General features: G+C 40.6%; 1 protein-coding gene across 5 annotated transcripts in view; it reads right to left on the bottom strand.

Moving 5' to 3' along the window:
• The window catches only part of fgd5a (FYVE, RhoGEF and PH domain containing 5a), a 42,944-nt gene that overhangs the window by 14,057 nt on the left and 8,673 nt on the right, over nt 1-20,214 (bottom strand). For all 5 annotated transcript variants that reach the window (XM_061784586.1, XM_061784582.1, XM_061784584.1 and 2 more), the window contains exons 3-12: nt 14,095-14,209; nt 13,503-13,561; nt 12,364-12,394; nt 8,445-8,602; nt 8,203-8,359; nt 4,433-4,523; nt 3,841-3,891; nt 3,669-3,727; nt 1,916-1,987; nt 1,730-1,798 (exon numbers count right to left, since the gene is read on the bottom strand). In XM_061784586.1, coding sequence (XP_061640570.1) covers nt 1,730-1,798; nt 1,916-1,987; nt 3,669-3,727; nt 3,841-3,891; nt 4,433-4,523; nt 8,203-8,359; nt 8,445-8,602; nt 12,364-12,394; nt 13,503-13,561; nt 14,095-14,209 — 862 coding nt within the window. The remainder of the gene's footprint in view (nt 1-1,729; nt 1,799-1,915; nt 1,988-3,668; nt 3,728-3,840; nt 3,892-4,432; nt 4,524-8,202; nt 8,360-8,444; nt 8,603-12,363; nt 12,395-13,502; nt 13,562-14,094; nt 14,210-20,214) is intronic.

Here is a 20,214-nt window from a genome sequence, read left to right as displayed (position 1 = left end):
TGTGGCTCATGCTAGCTTTGACTACAGCAGGTGCTCGTCACTAACATCAAAATGAATAACGTAACACAATTGATCTTAAAAACTGAGCGTGCGTTCTGCCTTTATAAAACCTTATAATGCTTTCTTTTGATTGACACTGTCGAAGAGCAAAATCATTGTTGTGGTTATATTGGTTATACTTTGAAGTCAAGTGAAATATTAAAAACACCTGACATTGACAGTTGAAATAAACATTATCATACTTTTGAAGGCAGGATACTGTACTTACTTTAAATGAACATTGCAAGTGTACCTAAAGTTGTGGAAGTGAGTGTGAATGTGGCCTTTGGTGAAACTACACCCTATTAAAATACTTTAGAGAGGAATATCTACATGACAACAAATTTACAGTCAGGTCCCAAATGATTCCTACTCTGCATGTCCAGGTTTGGAGTTATGGGAATTCCCCCCCCCCCCGTTACACATTATTTATTTATTTGTTTATTTATTCATTCATTCTACATTTTGACAATGTTCAAAATTATTCACACTCTTTCTCAATAGAGGCACATTGAATAATCGAAATGTATAGAAGATAATGTTCTAAATTCGTATGCTAGAGTTTACCACAAGATTGCACTTCCACAAAATTGTCAAGAATGTAATTTATAAAATATTGAAAGAAATCTTAAAAAATGGCCAGTATTTATCATCAATCTTGCTTCATCTTCTCGTTATTATCTTATTTTTATGTCATTTCCAGCCAGAAGATAAGCCACGCAAGTTGACAAAGAAAAATCAAAGTAGGGTTTGAACCTAAAGTCATTATAAGGATAAATATACTGGGTGATTGAAAAGTAACTCCCTATTTTAAAACACTTAGAATTTATTCATATGTTGTAAAATCTTTCTCAATTGTTTTGTGTATGTTCCATGATTAAAGGAGCAAGTCTATTCTACCAAACCAACGACTTTGGAAGAACTTGAAGGACGAATACGAGAAGTTATGTCTTCCATCCCAGAAGAGTTCCTTGTGAAATCACTTCATGCGGTTACCAGGCGGCTTGAGAAACTGGTGGCTAATGCTGGCGCCCATATAAAATGTTAAAAAAACTCTGTGCAATACACTTTCTTCTCATGTTCATTTCTTGTAAGAATTATAGTTCAGAAATAAATTACAAGTACTTAAAAATAGGGAGTTACTTTTCAATCGCCCGGTATAATGGTATTTGAAATTCTGTCCAATGTACAGTCAGGGAAAAAGATATTAGACGGCCTATGTTTCTCGTTCATTTTAAATGCCTGGTACAACTAAAGCTACATTTGTTTGGACAAACACAATAAGAAACAATAACTGGAATCAGAACTGAGGAAAACAGCTAGCCACACTTGGCCTGTTCACTACACTTCTAAATCTCAGTAATTAACACACTGAATTTAGTTGAAAGCCTCTGTGGGTAGTTGCTATGCAACCTGTAACCAAAAATGCATTACACGCTGTCAGGAAATAGGCATGCACATACTGCATCTCTCTAGAAACTGCAAATTGTCTTTTTACACAATGACGATGAGGTGTTAATTAACAAACTTTGCATTAAGCCAGCCTGGGACCACAGCTCTTGTATTTTATCAAAGATAATTAACCTTTGTATTTAGGTAACTGAGTGGTAGCAAAAGGCAAATGGTTACTGAAAAAGGTTCAATGCAAGCTTTGAGATATTGTCATGGGATAAAGTTAGAAAAGAGTTACCAGAAAAAGGTGTCTGGGCTGTCTGCTCTTTCTTGAGACCTTCATGAGTGTTCCCTCTTTAACAAACATCTGCCAACAGAATAATTGTCAACACATTAGACACAAAAGACTTTCACCTATAATTTGCCTTCGGGTTCTGCGTTGCAGTGATCTGGTGGTGAACATGCCAAGTTGTGTTGTGCTCACCCTGCCAGCCTTCAGGAGGTCCCTCTTGCCTTTCATGCTGTATTCTATGTGGACCATACGCAGCAAGTTCTCCTGGGAGATTGGAGCGAGCAAAGAGATGTGATAATCCAAGAAGGAGAAATAGAATGAAAGTGCCCTTGTTTGTTTGGGAATGAAAGCGAGAGGCGGAAAGGGATGTGATAGGGAAGAATGAATAGGGGGGTACGCAGATAAAGGGAGTCTGTGTTTACACTGACTGTCAGCCTATGTGAGTGTGAGTGTCAGTGTCGTATGATAAATAGAGGCGGCGAGCCAACGTGAGGAACACAGCGGTCTTGACAGTGCAAAGCGAGTGAGACACAGTGGGGCGAGCATTTTGAATTATCTCCATAAAGAGCTCATGTTTGAGGGAGGCTGTAAATGTTATCCAATCTAACAATGCTCCTCTTTGTAAAGATACACCTGGGACCTTTGCATGCGCTCAACATGGAGGAAGAGACTTCTCCTTCCCAGCACAAAAGAACCTTCGTTACTCTGCTTGCGTAACGTCCATAAAACGTATTGTTTTGCATCAAATGTGCAAATTAAACCATTCTTGGTCAATTTTGGTGTTGAATCTAACAAGCACAAATATGACGCTCCATCTGTTTTTAACTTTTTTTTGTGAACAGTTAAGGACTGTGGGCACTGCAGAAAGAAAAAAAATATCAAATATGAGAAGAAGTTGTAATTTTATGAGGAGAAGTGAAAAAAGGATATCAGAGTAGCATTATGTGGCCTCTGGAGAGATGAGCAGTAAAGAGGTCTGGTAAAGTTATACTTTAATATCCTGTATGTTTCAAAATGAACGATCGTTGGAGGGGATATACCGTAGATACATGAGGTCCACGGACATATTTACGTTCACCAGCTCATTCTGTATTTAATAAGGGTACCCGCTAAAGTTCAATGCCCCAGTCACGAACAGATTGTTGCGTCTTCTTCCACATATGGAGACGTCTCCATGCGAAACTATTGTGCCGTTTTTAAAGGGGAAAAGAGAAGCCGCTTCGATTGAACAGGACTGAAGTCGACTTTGATGCGGCCAACACCAGCACAGCTGTCCCACTTTTAAATGTGCTGGGGGTATGCCGGTCCACACAATGACCAAAACCTGGTCTTGCCTGCCTCCTCACAGATTCACACCAAGCGCAAAACAGTTATTCTCTGATTTTATCGGGTTTGTTTTTTAAAATATGACTTTACTAAGATTAGGACCTTTTTTTCTTCATAAAAATGGGATGACTGACATTATGTATTAATTATTGTGGTTTTATTAATTTTTTCCTTTACAGTTTGGCTCTAATACTCTTGTTCTGTGTTCTGTTTTTTTTAATGACATGCTCGATATATATGGTCATTATAGCATTGACAAAAAGACTAATGGTGGCCACATATGTTAGCACATCATAGAATTATGTAAAGTCAATGGGGTGAGGTTCCATTGGCTCTCTATGAACATTAATTAGTAGACTGGACAGTTTATATTAGTACAGTTTGTGCATTTGAATGTGAAGAACTTTCTGGGTTCTTGGAATAAGTATTTTTCTGTGGAAACGTGGACATACCATCTGTACTATGCTCAGCTATCAGAAATTAATACAAGAATAATGTTTAATAAATAATCTATCAATATACTTTCTGAGGATTGTTTCAGCAAGTTTCTTCTAAAGACCCTTCGTAGCTGTGTAATCACCTTTAATCAACATATCAGTTACATCCAAATTGAACTCACCCCCTGTTTCAGATTATCGTTGGCCTGGTCCGCCACCTCTGACACAATCACCAAGGCAGCTGCAACATAACCAGAAAAAAAAAATAGCGATGTCATTGAATAATGTGAGTGGCTGTATCTCAAAAAGTAAGCGATATATCTTGATAAGTGTGTCTCAATATCACAGGTTTACCTTGTGTGTCCTCATATTCTTTAGAATCAGGTGAGAGGTTGTTTAGGTAGTCTGTGGATGTAGTAAAACAGAAAGTCCAAGATATAAATTAAGATTTTGGGGGGGGGGATCCTAATCTGTATACAGTATATAGTACACTAGGGCAGAACCAGGGGGTGGCCAGCGGTGGCCGCGACCACCCTAGACATAAGGGTGTCCGTGAAGGTAGAGCAGGAATAAGCTTCATCAGCACGCCCCCGGTAACATTTTTTGTCAAGGGGCAAAAAAATAAATCAATCGGGACCCCCTCCTCTCCCTGTTGACAATTGTTTTTCAGGGGGAAAACATTTTAGATCAGCAACTGCTAACCATCCCCCACCCCCTCGTCAAATGTTGGTTTTTGAGGGGGAAAAAATTATTTGGCTTAATAGCCCCCCCCCCCCCCCCCCACACACACACACCTCCCAAAAATACATTTTGGCCCAGCCCACTAAAAAAAAAATAAAAAAAATCAGGCTCTGCCCCTTACAGTACAGGGCCTTTTAAACTTGTGTCCAATGTCCCTCTGTTACAAATGACAAGCTTGTTGCAAAGATGAATGTTTGTGTGTTACCTGTGAGAAGCATGCGATATTGCAGCACCCTCACTATGACCTGCTGCAGCTGGTGCTTCAGTGGGACTTCGGCCTCCTCTGGACCTTTCCTCTGGAAGATAAAATGATTATTCTTGATTATCATTGTTGACTCATACCCCTAACAAATAACACCAACCAACCTTTAATGGAAAATATGTTGCCCTAAAAAAATGTGTTGCTCTAAAGCAAGGCATGAACACCCTTGCATATCAGCTAAGAGCCACAGTCCCTGTTTGTGCACCACATCACTCTGACATCTCTCTTGCATGTGTGTGGTCTGCTTCTATGTGTTGTGTACCACAACAAATATATACAGCATGTAAAATTGAATTAAACATCAAGGGACTGAAATTAGTAAAATTGTTTAAAGTCTAAAGTTTTCATTTATTTATTTATTTATTTATTATAATACCACCAGAAAACAAAGAGCCTCTACATGCTAGTGGCAAGTATTTAATGTACCCTTCCCTTACAGTTGAGCAATACTAGGACACTACCTCTCTGAAATAAAAATGGAATGGAATATTTATTCATATCATTGCTAAAATCTGTCCTTCTATTTGTTGTTTTATCGTGACAAAATGGCTGTTGTGGAAAAAGTTAAACACAATGAAGAAGGTGGCCTATGAGTTTGATACATTTCTGTAAAAATACATGAAAATGTATTGCCCCTCTGAAAAACCCTTGTGTGTCCACAAAAGCATGAAGGTCAACCTCTCCAGTGTGATGCAAGGCAAGGTCAGAAGTGACCGAGGCAATTGTGTTGACCAAGGTGACCTTCAGATCTTTCTGTGAGACAAAAAACCTGAAAAAAAATCCCATTCTTTTTTTCTGATGAGCCATTTGCAGGAGGAAGGGTGCCAAAAAAAAAACACACAATCAAGAGAGCATTGGAAAAATCAATCAGTCTAATTGCCTCTGACAGGTATTTACACTCTAAGGGGTAGAATCACACATCCACACGCACCTGCATACACATGCTATTTTTTTTGTATACTGTACATCATCTTTGTCAAAAAAGCCTCTTTCTATATTTGTGTTCATTTCCCCTCTTTCTTTCCTCACCACCACATTGGGAGTAAAATAATTCCGATTTAGATTGAGAATCAGGAAACCAAATGGTTAACCCAATTTCCGCTATAGCATCTGCTCTCCTCGAGTGTCGCATGCAAACCGCCATCCAATTGACACTTCTTCAGAGGAAGTGGTTCGCTGATGCATGCCAGAGATGATAATTAGCATTTGGCTTGTTTGGGCTAGTGAGCCAGAGAAGAAGAAGAGCGATGCTTCACGCTGCGATGCAGACACACAGACACCCGTGCACACAAGCACGGTCAAACAATCGCACTTTTCAGCCTCTTTCATGGCCAGCTGATTTGCTGTCTGCACACACAAAACTAACCTAATTGGGGAGTTGTAAAAGAGTCTGCTCCTCTAATTACTTTCTGTCCGCCTCATTGGCCAGCTACCTTGACAAGAGAGGGAGTCACTCCATTGCTTTTTTGGCTCGATCGCTCTCCTTTCACCTGGTGCAAAGCTCCCTCTTGCCACCTTGACGTTCTTGCACGTGATAAAATAGGCTTTGCACAAACCTAGTGATGCACTGGCTTGGCCATTTAGAAATAAGAGTCATAAAAGCAGCTTCACAAAATCCAATACATTTGTGTCGCCCCATGGTGGCCAATGTTTATAGATGGTGCGGCAAATAAGAAACTACCTGTGGAGAGGAGGCTCTTAATCCTGTAAGGGCTAACTGATCTGATCAGGGTCTCAGGCTACTTCGTCACTGTCACCACAACCAAAATGAAATTACCAACACTTCTATTCCTGGGCTTTGCCTTACAACAATGAAAGAGGGGTGGGGGGTGAAAATGTTGAGGGTCTGCAAGGTAGATCAATAGTGGTGCAATAATGAACAATTAAATGTCAAAACTAATGCATGAAAACAACAATATACAGTAAATAGATAACTGAATGTTGTCCCTCTCTGTGGTAGGTTCCGGTGTATCTAGCGACCCATAGATTTCCCTTTGCTCTCCCTCGGTGCTCCTCCTCCCTCATTACGGAAGGGTCACACTCTCCACGCTAGTCCCAAGGCGGTGCTCTGACATAGCATAGCATCCATCATTATCTTCCACAAAATACAATGGTCCTACAACCCAGGAGGGTGGACGGACAAAAACCCCATGGCTTATGCAGAATGTGGGAAAATGCAATACGCCATGTGCATGTGGTGGCAGATGTGGTATCAAACATGCCTCCAGGTAAGCTCCTTTTGCCCACACATCACCTCTCACTGCAATAAAAATAAACCATCCTTCGAAAATACTGTTTTCATGCATTCAACTTTCTCTGTAGATCATTTACTGCAGATGCCTATTAGTGTAACTCAACTTCAGGAAGCAAAAATGAAGAGGCCCATTAGGCCCAACTTTTATGGCAGTTATCAAGAGACATGGCCTCGGTTGACATAGACAAATCTTAAAATATTCATTTCATCCTTCTTTTTATGTAGATTAGACCGCCTCCCGTCAAGGAGGTGAAAACATTTTTTTGTTTCTTTTTCAGGAGGGGGCAGCTGCTGTTAAATATTCATGAGTGTAAACAGTTGATGCATTGTCCACTTTCTTACCAAACTAGAAAAACTTAGAAACACTGTGTCAACAAAGATTCAGCAAATCAAAATACGTGGAGGTTGTTATGTAAACAGGTGAATGCAGTGCGCTCTGTCTAAACAGTGAATCTATTCTGCAGACCACCATACAGCTGCATGGAAATGAGAATCTGATGTGGTTATCTTTCCTTGCTATCTTAATATCCTGTCTTTTTATTAAATGCTGTCAATGTTTCCATTAACACCAGTGTTCAGTTTTGCCTTCAAATTGTGCTGTAGAAGTGACAAAATTTATACTGTAGAATACAATAGGCTGTAACAGCGTCACACTAATTACTCCCTTTTCCTAAACCTTTTCTCTCTGATTCTTTAAGAATAAAGAGATAGATGATGGAGAAAAAATAGTAATGCTGAGTAGCTACAGAAACTGTGAGCGAAACAGAGGAAATGTCAGTCCCATTGAGAAGTGCAGACAAGAAAGAAATTTAAGCTCAAGTCTGTTGGTTGAGTGGAAAGGAAGATAGCAGAGTGACTGATCAAAGCAAGGTGTCCCTTCACGAATATGGAAATTGAGTATGCGCTTTAAGGAGCACATTGAAGCATTTAGTCAGAACATCTGCCTCACAGTCACAGGTTCTGGGTTTGAATCTTGGCTCTGACCTTTCTGTGTGGAGTTTCTATTTAATGTGCCCTGTGATTGACTGATGACCAGTCCAGGGTGTACCCTGCCTCTCGCCTATGGGATAAGCTGGGATAGGCTGCAGTTCAACGTGACTCTAAACAGAATGTGCAGTATAAAATGGATTGGTGAAGTATGACATTTAAATAAAAAGAGCATTATGTAGACCAGTGGTTCTCAATGTGGTCAACCCGGGACCCTCATTTTCCCATTATTGCAAAATCGCAACTCACTTTTATAGAAGCTAGAACAATAAAGCATTTTTTTTGTTCATTTAAAAATAGCCTCTGAAAACAGTTCGTTGTTTTTAAAATGCTGTTTCAAATGAGTTTGACATACCACCGAAAGCATATTGCTAGCCAGAGGCTAAGCTGCACTGTATTTGTGTACGGAGTAAACTAGAGACTAGAGCACAAGTGACACACAAAAAAAAGAGGGTTACGTTTTGGATTTTACCTCAAATTTCTTGACAGTGCTGGCAAAGATTGGATTGACCTTGCAGCTCTCCTCCAGTAAAGACATGCTGCGATCATACTCAGAGATGAAGGTATCAAACACCCCGAAGTCCTCACGATGTGACAAAATCACATCCACCACTCCCTGGCCTTCCTCCCTGTACATGAGAGGACATTGGAATCTCCTTAAAAAACAACAACTGATTATTAAGTGCTTTTGTTAATGTCTATGATGTTGCGTACCATTGATCAATGCGCTCCTCCAGCTCATTGAGGATACTGCTGTGGAGAGTTAAGACCTGAGGAAGAACACCCAATATCTCCTCCAACCTCTGATCCTCCAGAACTGGACCCCCATCCTCGCCCTCGCCCACGGCCTCGGCCACTGCTGGCCTGAAGTCCTTCACAAGACAAAAAGGGTAAATTGATGAGAAAAAAATGGCTAGAAAAGGCTGGAATGATGGAAAGAAGAAAGGCGGAGAGTGTGACCAGTGTATTTATCCACCGGCCAAAACAGTTACAGCTGGTAAATTCGAGACCAAAACATTTAATTAAAAAAAATAATAATAATGCATTTTTAAGTTGGCTCAGCACTACATTTTACACTTCTAGCATGCATGCTTGATTTATTTTCTTTTTTTTCAATAAAGGGGGCCCCATTATTATGCTGAAAAAAACCTAAACTTTACACCAATCGGATCAGCTTGATGGGTATCGGACGATAATTAGCAATTTATGCTGATTGTCTGATCGGCTTTAATTTCATAATTGCTTGAGGTATGTTCACGTACTTTTAATACGATACGGCTCGCAAGCAGGGAACAAAACGTTATGTAGCCTAGCAAGCAAGCTAGTGCTAGTGCTAACGGTTGTACATAAACATGCCAGTGTTCTGTCGAATCATGCTCTAAAGTTATGGTGTGTGTGAAGTAATTTGATTACAATAAAGTAATTTAAATACAGTAAGTTAGCACCCATTATTTCTGTCATGTTGTAAGGTTGGTTTGACCTGACTGATTAGAATACATGACCTGAATAGAGAATAATTTAAGATACACAGTATACAGTACACAAGTATATACAGTAAATGAACAAGTCCCATAGACACATTGCTCCATCTTGTGATCGGATCGGTGATCGGTTATCGTTTTTTTTAAACTCGGTGATCAGTGATCGGCCTCAAAAATCATGTAAAGCCTAAAAAAAACCTCAAACTATACTGTAGTTTAACAAAATGGTGGATATAATAATGTTCAGGTTTGACTGACGTTCTCAAAGATGCATTGCAACATTTATTATTGTGGTTGCAGTGAAAAAAAATGCTGTAACCCTGTTGTTAATTGCCAACCAAACCTGTGAATTAAAGGCATAACTTCTCATGCAGAATTTACATACAACTGTGCAGGTGAACCGAATGTCGTGGCTAGTGTATGTTAAAGAAGGAGGGTTGAAAAGGGAAGGAAAATGAGAGGAAGGTCAGGCCTTCCTAAACGTCCTTCCGGCTGCCCTCCCTTCACTTTGTGCTCTGTCCAGTCATTCAGGAAAGGAGGAACTGTCTGCATAAGACATACCACCAGGTGTTGTTGCAAAATGGCCTTGGTGCCACAGTATTGTTTGTACTGATAGTAGAATCTACTGTATGCTATCAGATTCTCAGTCAAAAATAAAACCAAGTTCTGTGATGTATTCAGAATCCAAGTTAACAAACAGGCATCGCTAATTCTTGTACGAAGAATTAGGACACAGTGGATACAAGACATCAGCGAAGAGGTGAAAGGTCAAAGCAGTTATATCAGAAAAACGGGACAGCAGCCGCATGACACTCAAACTTCCTACCATCATCTATAAAAGCAAGTCTTAGTGTAAGGGATGGACCTCTGAAGCCCATCAATTGTAGTTTTGTGTAAAGTCCAGACATAAACTAAATAAAGATGTTCCAGTTGGCTGTGAGATAATATAATGACCCTTGGCGCTACAAGTCGTTCATCTTGCACAATTGATCTCATACGAGTTAGCATTCATCACATCTGCCAGATACAAGATCAGCTACATACTCAAACAGCTCCGGGTGACTCCGTCTCCTAGGTTACATAGACACGCATGCACACACACACACACAATCTATTTTGTGCAGCCTATCCCCATTTTCATCACATAAGGCGGATCAAGAAGCAACACGAGAGACTCCTTGAGCAGCTAGTCATGCTTGACCTCAATAGAATTTGTCCAGAGGTCGCAGGTTGCAAATAAAAACAATAATAAGCCTCATATGTTGAAGCTGTTGAGCGAAAGGTCCTTTAAAAGAGGAGCACAGCCTCCCTTCCTTCGCTGAGACAGGCTCTGAAAATTCTTTGTGCTCTTGTTATTCCTTATCAGACAATGGAACAATAGCTCATATGAGTTTCAAAATCCCCCCCAAAAAACAAGCATGTTTGGCCACTGTAATGCTTCCAAGCTAAATGATTTCATTTTATGCACCACACTTGTTGGTCTCTGACCATTTTAACAGCTCACCTTTTAAAGAATTACAAGACTTAATAATGTTACAGACAAAAATTACATTAAAAAATACAAATTTAAATTAGTCGGCCTTTAATTTCCTCTTGAAAACAGTCAATGCACGGTAACATCAGGAGAGCTTTCTTTCATTGTGAGAATATATGAAAATATGTCAGATTTTTTTAATAAAGTAAAAGTGTGGCTTTTTCTATCTGTATCCTGCAGCCTTGGGGTCATTAGTCAGGTCTCCGGTACAATATTTGCATTTTTAAAGTTGAATGTCATCAAATTAATGCGATTTTTCATACTCACAGTGGACTTTCATAAATCACTGTACAGGGGCATGTGTAAGAGATTCAGGGTAACCTTGTTCAAGGTTAGAAGGTAACGGCTGAATGATGGCCTCCTATGAGTTCAGTGTCAAACTGTCAGAGCTTTACTGGTAGCCATTAATAGTGATTTTTACACACTTCTGCCGAAAATGTTTTCAAGTAATCTCCTCTTTTTGTCAAAATTAATTCATTGAAGTAAATGTTTACTTGTCCACAGCTTGGTGTGGGAGCAATACAGTTGTGTTGTACATGACAGCAGCTGGCTGTGATGCATGGCCGCCCCACTGACTTCCGCTCAGCCGCACTTACTTCAGCTCAGCTTGAAGTCCCTTGGCAAGAATTGCATTACAAAGATGTAAAACTAACAAAATATGAGAAAACGAAAACTGCGTGCCCTTTATAAAACTGTAAAAGAACCTTTCATGATCGTTTGGTGGCTGAAAGTCGCTAGCTTCCACAAGGGATGGGCATGATCATTGAATTGATTACCAACAATTCTCTCCATTTTTGGGAATTGATTGTTCATTAATTGAGTCCTGAAGCATTTGAGGCATGTAACAGACTCAATATATGGATATAAATATTGAGACACAGTTCAGTAAATTAGTTAATCAATCAGCATTTGTGGGTTTCTAGTAGACCACATTATTCATCCATTTTTCTACACCGCTTATCCTGTTCAGGGTCGCAGGAAGCTGGAGCCTATCCCAGCTGACTTGAGGCGAAAGGCAGACTAGACTATCTTAAGAAATGAAAGACACATCTGTGCGACAGTTTGGGAAAGGCCCTTTCTGCGCCAGCATGACTGTGCCACAGTGCACAAAGTGAGGTCCAATAGTAACATGGTTGGATACATTTGGGAAGGAAGAACAACTCCATGAAAATCAATTAGGATGAACAAGAACACAGACTGTGGACAAAAATTACACGGATTGTGTAAAAAAAGTGGTTTCATCTGAAGAAGGGACCACATCTCTATTTTCTTTTCTTTTCACTTCCGTTAAGTGCCATGGCCAGTTGTTCAACTACTTTTGTGAATATAGTCTATCAGGTAAGAAAAGATACGAGGACAATATCAGCAGACGCCTGTAAACACACTGCATCACTTTACAACTGACCACACCAGAGCACAATATTTTAACTTTGTCAAGACCAGGAAGTAGAGCTTACTGCAACAACATTGATAAACTTCAACAGAGCTTTACAGCAAGGGGGGGGGGGGGGGGGGGGGGGGGGTAGACGCAGACAGAGGCTGGGGAGTAGACTCACATGATGAAATGTTATCAGCGGGTTTTCAAGAAAGTGGAATAGGAGGACACACAAATTTTTACCTCTTGAAGATACTTGAGGGCACTGACATGTCTGAAAAAGACAGAAAAGTCAAATTGAAACCAAATTCCTCAAAATGTATATGTGAATGCTGTGAGAGGTTGTGGCCACACAAATACACACGTATATGAAATTAAAATGACTTTAATGCTAGTTAATAACCCTCAGCGAATCGTAGTAATCGACAGCTGCAAATACTGTGTGCGCTCATTGTGTTGTGACCAGTAGAAGGATGATGTGAGAAAAATCGGTGGAGCTGCCATGCCATCACTGACACATTATTAGTTCAGTCCGTGACCTCTGCTTCTACCCTCCTGTTATGCTTTTTTCTTTGGTACAGTACACAGTCGGGCCTGGTCCCTATCCTCCGCGAATCGTGGGAGTCCACTGTAATGCTTTCGAAAAACAGTCTGCTGTTCAATAAGGAAGCGAAACGTGTGGTAACTCCGCGTAATAAGAGAATTGTGAAAATGGAAGCGGCATTGGCATTGTGGATTGCTGATTGCAGGGAAAAGACAGTGAGTTTGGACACTAATATGATCAGGACAAAGGCCAAACCTCCGCCACTAACACAAGCCTCTTCGCCTCTTTCAGAAGGCAATGTTGATGAATGTTAATTACTGTATAATAAAAGTACTGTATAAGGTTTTACAATTAAAGATTTAAGTAAATATGTGTACTGTTGTAATCTTTGTTTCAAATATGTAAAGTATAAATACTGTTTATATATTTTAAACATTCCAGTACCCACATACACATACACGAAAATTCCTCGGTGGGGTGGGGGGTGCGGGTCAAATCCTACTTTGCGGTTTTTCACCTTTCGCGGGGGGTTCTGGTCCCCATTAACCGCGAAAAACAAGGGATCACTGTAGTGTCAATGCTTGTATCTCAACATGCACTCAATGAAACTAAGTTCATCCATTCACAACACCTATACATTATGTATGATGGCAACCCACATTAGAGGATTAGTTAAGTGGAAAGCAGGGTGAGGACGAGGCTGCTACTTTCCATGCAGCCTGATGGATTAGTTTATATGTGGGTGACATTACAGCATTATATGTGGGTGACATTACAGCAGGCAAAACATCTTCAGGATGCATGTGTTTGGGTTTGATGACACCATGGCGATACTCACAGTCTTTCCGATTCAACAAGCTCCTTGGCGACATAGAACGCTCGGGATCGCCCATCAGTCTAGGTGAGAGCAGTGATAGATGAATGACCACACCTAATGTTTAAAGGGCACATATTGCTCTCAAGCATTAACAGCAGCAGCTATAGTGCAGCCAAGGGGAGTGATTTTTTCTTAGCTCTGCTGTCAGAATGAGACTGATTATTTCATTAAAGTGCATCATAGACATGAGGGCCCTCTCACTGATGGCACTTTTAAATACAGATGCATTATGTATGAGTGTGTGCGTGTACAGTGACAACAATGCAGCTATTTGATATAAAAGCTAATCAAAAGGTCTCATCACATCACATTCAAAACATTTAACGGTTTACTGGCAAGGCTACCGTACTTTCTCTGTGTTATGTTTTCCGAAGAGGGGCACTTCCCAAACAATTTCCCTTAGATGAAAACACATTTCAATTCAATATAATCATTCCTTCTGGCAGCTTATGTCTCTCAGGCCATCTTCCACTGTCATATACTATTGGTAGCCTAACCAAAAGTTAAACAGGCAAATTTCACTGCAGTATAATTTGTATGTCCCATAACTCACTTGTCGATCATAGCTTTGCTCAGCAGCCCCCTCTTCTTCTTCCGAGGTACGTCCATGGTCCTCCTCAGCTGACCCAGCAGAGACTGAGCTCAGCGGGAAAGGTTCTGTGTAGGCGCTGCAAGACCAGGGGAGAACCGAAGTACAACATCAAAACATAGGGAATCTAGTGTGGAGTTGTTCTTGCTTGTGTGGGTTGAGTAGCTTCATACCAAAAATGTGCACAGGAGGTAAATTGAAGTGTTTAAAATGCCTCTAGGTAAATGTGAGTTTGTCCATACAGTATGGACCCTATGATTGAGCAGCAGCTAGTCCAGGGTCTATGAATGGATAGCTGGAAATAAGTTTCTATTTAACATTAAGACACACACACACAGTCTCTCTCTCTCTCGCTCTCTCTAATAACAAATTTAGTGCGGGGAAAATATTGACACATTTTAATGGCAAGTTTGCTTTCCAAACAAATGCGGAACCTATGTCTGTCAGTGCGCGTTTTCCTGGTCCTGGTAAAACTGATACACACGTCAGACGTCTTGGCTAGCTAACCATATCTCTATGTGGGTAACGGCTAACACAGTGGAGGGGTTTGCATACCATCAGAGCACTTCAACCCTCCTGTACAATCTAAATGCAAGAACAGAGAAACCCGAACCTGTTAGAGCTAGCAGTCACGGGACTAATCATGATTTCACTCGCAAAGTGGATTGCTCTGGACTGTAGACCAATAGTATAATAGTATAATAGTAGAAGACAAATGATTAGAAAATGTGCTACAGATAGTGACATGCCATCCAAGTCATTCCATAGAATGACTTTCAAACATGGACATAGTATAAAAGTGTAAATTTCATTGGTGTCAAGAAAAGACCCACTGACAGCTACTTCTGTTTGAACCAGTTTTGTAACTGCTTTGTCCATATTTGGCTAAGACCACCCCTCTTTCCTCTGATTGTTTGCCTGTCGTCCCCTTTAATTAATTTCCATCCCAGCTTCAACTCCCTGAATGATGGCAGGAGATTCTGGTCCAGAATTTCTTAATATGCCTGGAAATTCATGACTCATAAAGGTCCCATATTTTACCAATCCAACGGTTTCTAGTATTTGGTATGTTATATTGGCTCTATGGTGCCTCAGTAAACACGTGGAATGTGAATTAAAATTGTCCTTGCATTCCTGAATTACAGATGTTTTTTTTTTAAATCAAATTAACACTTTTATGGAGGTCTAAATAGCCAAAATATGCGACCTTGAAGATACAAGAGTGTCGTCCAGGTCCAGAGTGGAAAGGCAGCTCCAGACCTTCACATTTCCACTATTGGGAGGAGATTCTTTACTTCATATACCGTGCTGGCTTTTATCCAAACATGGTGGTTTTGTTTGTGACCAAATAACTCTATTTCTGACTTGTCTGTCCAGAGAAAGGACTTCCAAAAGGCCTCTGGCTTGTCCAAGTACTCGCTGGCATAGTTGAAAAGGGCAGATTTGTTCTTTTTTGAGAGCAGATGCTTCCTTCTAGAAACGCTCCCATGAACGTCATGGCTATTCAATTTTTGTCCAACAGTAGACACATGCACATTTATCCGACATGCTACCAGAGAGACTTGCACCTCTCTAGAGTTGATGTCTGGGTCAGCCTTTACCTATTTTTTGTTCTGGTGTTTCTGGCTGATAGTTTTGTTAGGCGTCCAATTTTGGCAGAGTTGCTGTCATGTTGAAGACCGTCCATTTGTAAATGATATGTCTTACAGTGGATGGATGGAGCTGGAATCTTTAGAGAATGGTCTGACAGCTCTCCCCAGATGGATGGGCTGTCAATACCCTCTTCTTCGTCTCCTTGGCTATCTCGTTTGCTCTTGGTATTTTTGATTTGTATGGGACCACAGTTGGTTTGGTTGCTTTCATCTCTCTATTAAACAGAGTTGCCCAAACCCTTACCCGGATGTCTTATTTCATTGGTCTGCTTAAATGATTTAATAAGAACCCAAATGTTTAGGCTGTGTCTTTTACCTGCTAGATTTAACCAATGCAGGTGGGGGTTCACAAACTGTACTTTTGCCCACATACAATTATCAGTTTTTGTGGAAAAATAAAACATGGTTGTTGGATTAAATAATGAAAATATATCTCTTTATGTATGTGTGTGTGTGTCTACTATTTGGAAGGTATGCTTTACAAATTGTGATTTGGATGTATGTTTAACAAGGTTATTTTGTTTTTTTACAAAAAGAGTGACCTTGTCCAGAGGGTTCACAAATGTTCAAGCAGCACTGTATGCCCTGCCCCTGGCTTGACGACTAGTCCAGGGTGTAGTGTACCTCTCGCTTGAAATCAGCTGGGATAGGCTCCAGCACACCTGCGACCCAAGTGTGGATAAGCGGTATACAAGATGGATAGATGGATAGTGTCTCTGAGCATTTCCATTTCCCACATGCAGCACAATGCCACACTGTAATCCCCTTCCCAACTCATCCTTTTCTCGATGACACAGTTGTGTTTGTCCAGTGATAATCCTTCAGTGAGTGAAGCAGGGCTCTAGGGAGTCACACTGTAGGTCAGTTCTCCTGTAATCCCTTTAATGCTACCCGGGGAAATTATTAAAGTTCTTCAAACCATTAACACCCATTTAGTGTACTTGACCAAACTCCCTTAACAAGGATGATGACTGGACGATGATCTAAAACCAGCAATAAGAGAATCACATGATAAGGTACATCACCTGCCTTTACAAAGATATGTTACAATTGAAAAATGTTTGGGCAGTATAAATTAATGTTGAATTATTGTGATTGCAGTGGTGTAAAACTCCACTGCATCATACTGAAAGCTGTTTCTTACAATTAAGCCACATAAGAGGGGCTCTTCCAATGAAGTTGGTATTCTCGTCTCATTTATTACAATTTTGTGGCCTCATAATGAATAGAACCTTCTGTCTTTTAAAGCTCCACTGTGTATATCACACAATATTGTGTAATTGAGTACATTTTAATTTATTACAGTACTCACAGACATCGCCCCCCCCCAATCGATCTGTCTATCGTGCTTTTAAAGCAGCACTCCGAGGTGAGTGGGAGGCTTGGATGACCAGCAGCGAGAAATCTTTCACAAAAACTGGCCGCATGCAAAGATCATCCTTTTATGAGGTCTGCCAGTTGATCTTAAAAGCGTGGAGCAGTGTGAAAGAATCTACAATCACCATCGGATTTCGAAAGGCTGGACTGCTACGTGAGGAGAACGGCACAAATTCATCGGAAACTGTGTCTCGAGGTGAAAATGACATTGAGAGCGACACCGACAGAGAGACTGAAATGGTGTGTGACGAAGATGTTCTGAGGCTCTTCAACTCCGACACTGAAGAAGACGACTTCAGTGGTTTCAGTGAACAGGAGGAGGATGAATAAAAACAATGACTTTTCTGTTATGTTTGAGCCGTTTTACTGCCATGTTACAGGCACTGTTTGGAAACAATTAAGGTATGTAAATAAACATTTACAAAATATTTCTGTGTAAATATCGAATTTTACAATGTATATATCAGTAGCGTATAGTCTGGTGCGGCTAATATATGTAAAAAGAAAATAAATACAAATTCTACAAATTTTGTGGGCGCGGCTTATATTCCGATGTGTTCTATAGTCCGGAAAATAGGGTACTTCCTTTCCCCAACCAATACATAGCCTGTAATATTACAATATGTAAATCCTTTAACCAGGATCATTATGGAAACACCATTATGTTACCGGATTGGCTTTTATACCACAACAAATTAAATCTACTGTGTCAAATTTAGAGGACAAAATTCCTTTCTGAAAAATGACCTATATTTAAATGAGTTTATTTGATGATGCTTGCAATATGTAATCCATCCATCCATCCATCCATTTTCTGAGCCACTTCTCCTCACTAGGGTCGCGGGCGTGCTGGAGCCTATCCCAGCTGTCATCGGGCAGGAGGCGGGGTACACCCTGAACTGGTTGCCAGCCAATCGCAGGGCACATACAAACAAACAACCATTCGCACTCACATTCACACTTACGGGCAATTTAGAGTTTTCAATTAACGTGCATGTTTTTGGGATGTGGGAGGAAACCGGAGTGCCCGGAGAAAACCCACGCAGGCACGGGGAGAACATGCAAACTCCACACAGGCGGGAGCAGGGATTGAACCCGGGTCCTCAGAACTGTGAGGCTGACGCTCTAACCAGTCGGCCACCGTGCCACCATATGTAATTCAGTTTAATTAAAATATATATTAGATGCAATCACAAAAGCTTTTTTCACTTCTAATGGCACTATTACAGGAAATAGGTATCACAAAATATATTTTTCTGCCACTACAGACAACAAAAGGCAATTGTGAGAATAGAATGCTTTACTTTTAAATTGCTTGCTCCTTTTTACAATGATTATGTGTTGCCTGTGGCAGTTGTGCTTCTAATGTGACCGTATGATGTTCTAATAATACAGGTCGCTGACTTCTGTCACGCTACCTGTAACGCGACAGGTAACAGCTTGTAATAGCTGCACATCGTGCCAAAGATTAAGGGGTACATGCTGTGTGCAATGTTGGAATCTAGCAGTTTGAAACTTGTCCTGGACTGTATGAATTCAAATGGCTCCAAAAACAACAAGACGTCCTTAAAACGCAGCACTAAAAAAGCAGACCTAGCATTATTGGGAAGACCACACCTCTTCAGGGAGAGTCTATGAACCTCCACCCTAACATCATGGTGACCCCCTCCTTCATCCTATGGGTCCAGTCTTGTCTCCCTCTCCTTGTCTCCTGCTACAGTCCACTCCTTGTCCTGCATTTCCTGTAAACAGCCCCTAGGCAGGACATTTCCTCCCCAGGGATGACCTGCCAGTGACCTAAGAATGCCTGGCACAGGGCCTGGTGAGCCAGAGACACACCCTGTCCACCACCTCACCACAGAGCCACCACCCAGTACAACAATAAACATAAAGGAACTCCTTCATCCCATACCACAACAGAAGCCATGACGGCTACGGCAGGAATTTACACAGCAAAAAGGTTTGTGCTTTCCAGATAATTCCATAATCAAATTAACAGTGCATACCTTATAAGAGCGCAACAAATTTGCTTTGTTAAGTGCAACTGACTAAAACTGACATCAGGGGACAATGAATGGTCTCAAAGTTGAACACATTTTCATATTCTGCACTTTCTTTGCCAAACTGTTGTTTACTGCTCATTTGTTGCCACATTGCTAATTGGCAAGATGAAAGTGCATTCTCAGCAAGGGTGCCATCTTTGACAAAATACATGCACTCTCTCCATACACACATCTGCAGAAAAATACCTTGGCTCGCACTGGGTTGCATCATTAGTGAGTTTCGCACATTATACGAGGCGAATTAACATGATTTAATTAACCTGATATAGTCATACCAATGCTAACTAAATGTTACAACATGCAGATTTTTTGTACAGCACCTTTGTAACTACGTTTGTACATTGGAAATAGTTTTCTGCCACGGCAGCAAGGATGTTGTCTGCAGTGCTGTGAGGCCATTTGGCTATTCTCACTACTGAAATCTTTTGTTTTTCCTCAGAGAGTGTACAAACTCATTGACAACGCTGGCTGTGTTCTCAATCAATCACTGCCATTGTAAGATGGCCAGCCTGGAAGCATGCTTATGTTGAGATTAAAGTTTAGACGACAATATAGCCACAAAGTATGTGGACGTACATACAAATAATATATATGGTGTGCACTTGCATTTAAACAAACATTAACCAGCCCCTCTAGACACACTAAAGAGTGGCTCTGGCAATACAAGACTATAAGGTATAGTGGATGGGGACAGGACTTTGTGTTATAGAGAGTGCTGTGAGCTCTCCAACACACAATTAGCCACATCGATAACATCACACAGAGAAAAAGAGCACTCACCGTGAATCAATGTGAAAAATGCAAAGGCTACAAATACTGAGATATATGTAAGTGTATATCAGTTTAAGGCACATTTGAATAAAAGGTGTAGTGTGTTCGATTCGGCAGAAGCGATCACAATCTTTATGCCGAGAACAATACACTGAGTTAGCATTTGCAATATAAACAATTAGATCATTTATTGATTTCTGAGAATTCTTCCGATTGTATAT

This window comes from Phyllopteryx taeniolatus, chromosome 9 (assembly GCF_024500385.1).
Source record: "Phyllopteryx taeniolatus isolate TA_2022b chromosome 9, UOR_Ptae_1.2, whole genome shotgun sequence".
NCBI classification, from domain to species: domain Eukaryota; kingdom Metazoa; phylum Chordata; class Actinopteri; order Syngnathiformes; family Syngnathidae; genus Phyllopteryx; species Phyllopteryx taeniolatus.
Note: the sequence above shows the minus strand (reverse complement) of the source record. Positions and strands in the feature narration are given on the sequence as shown.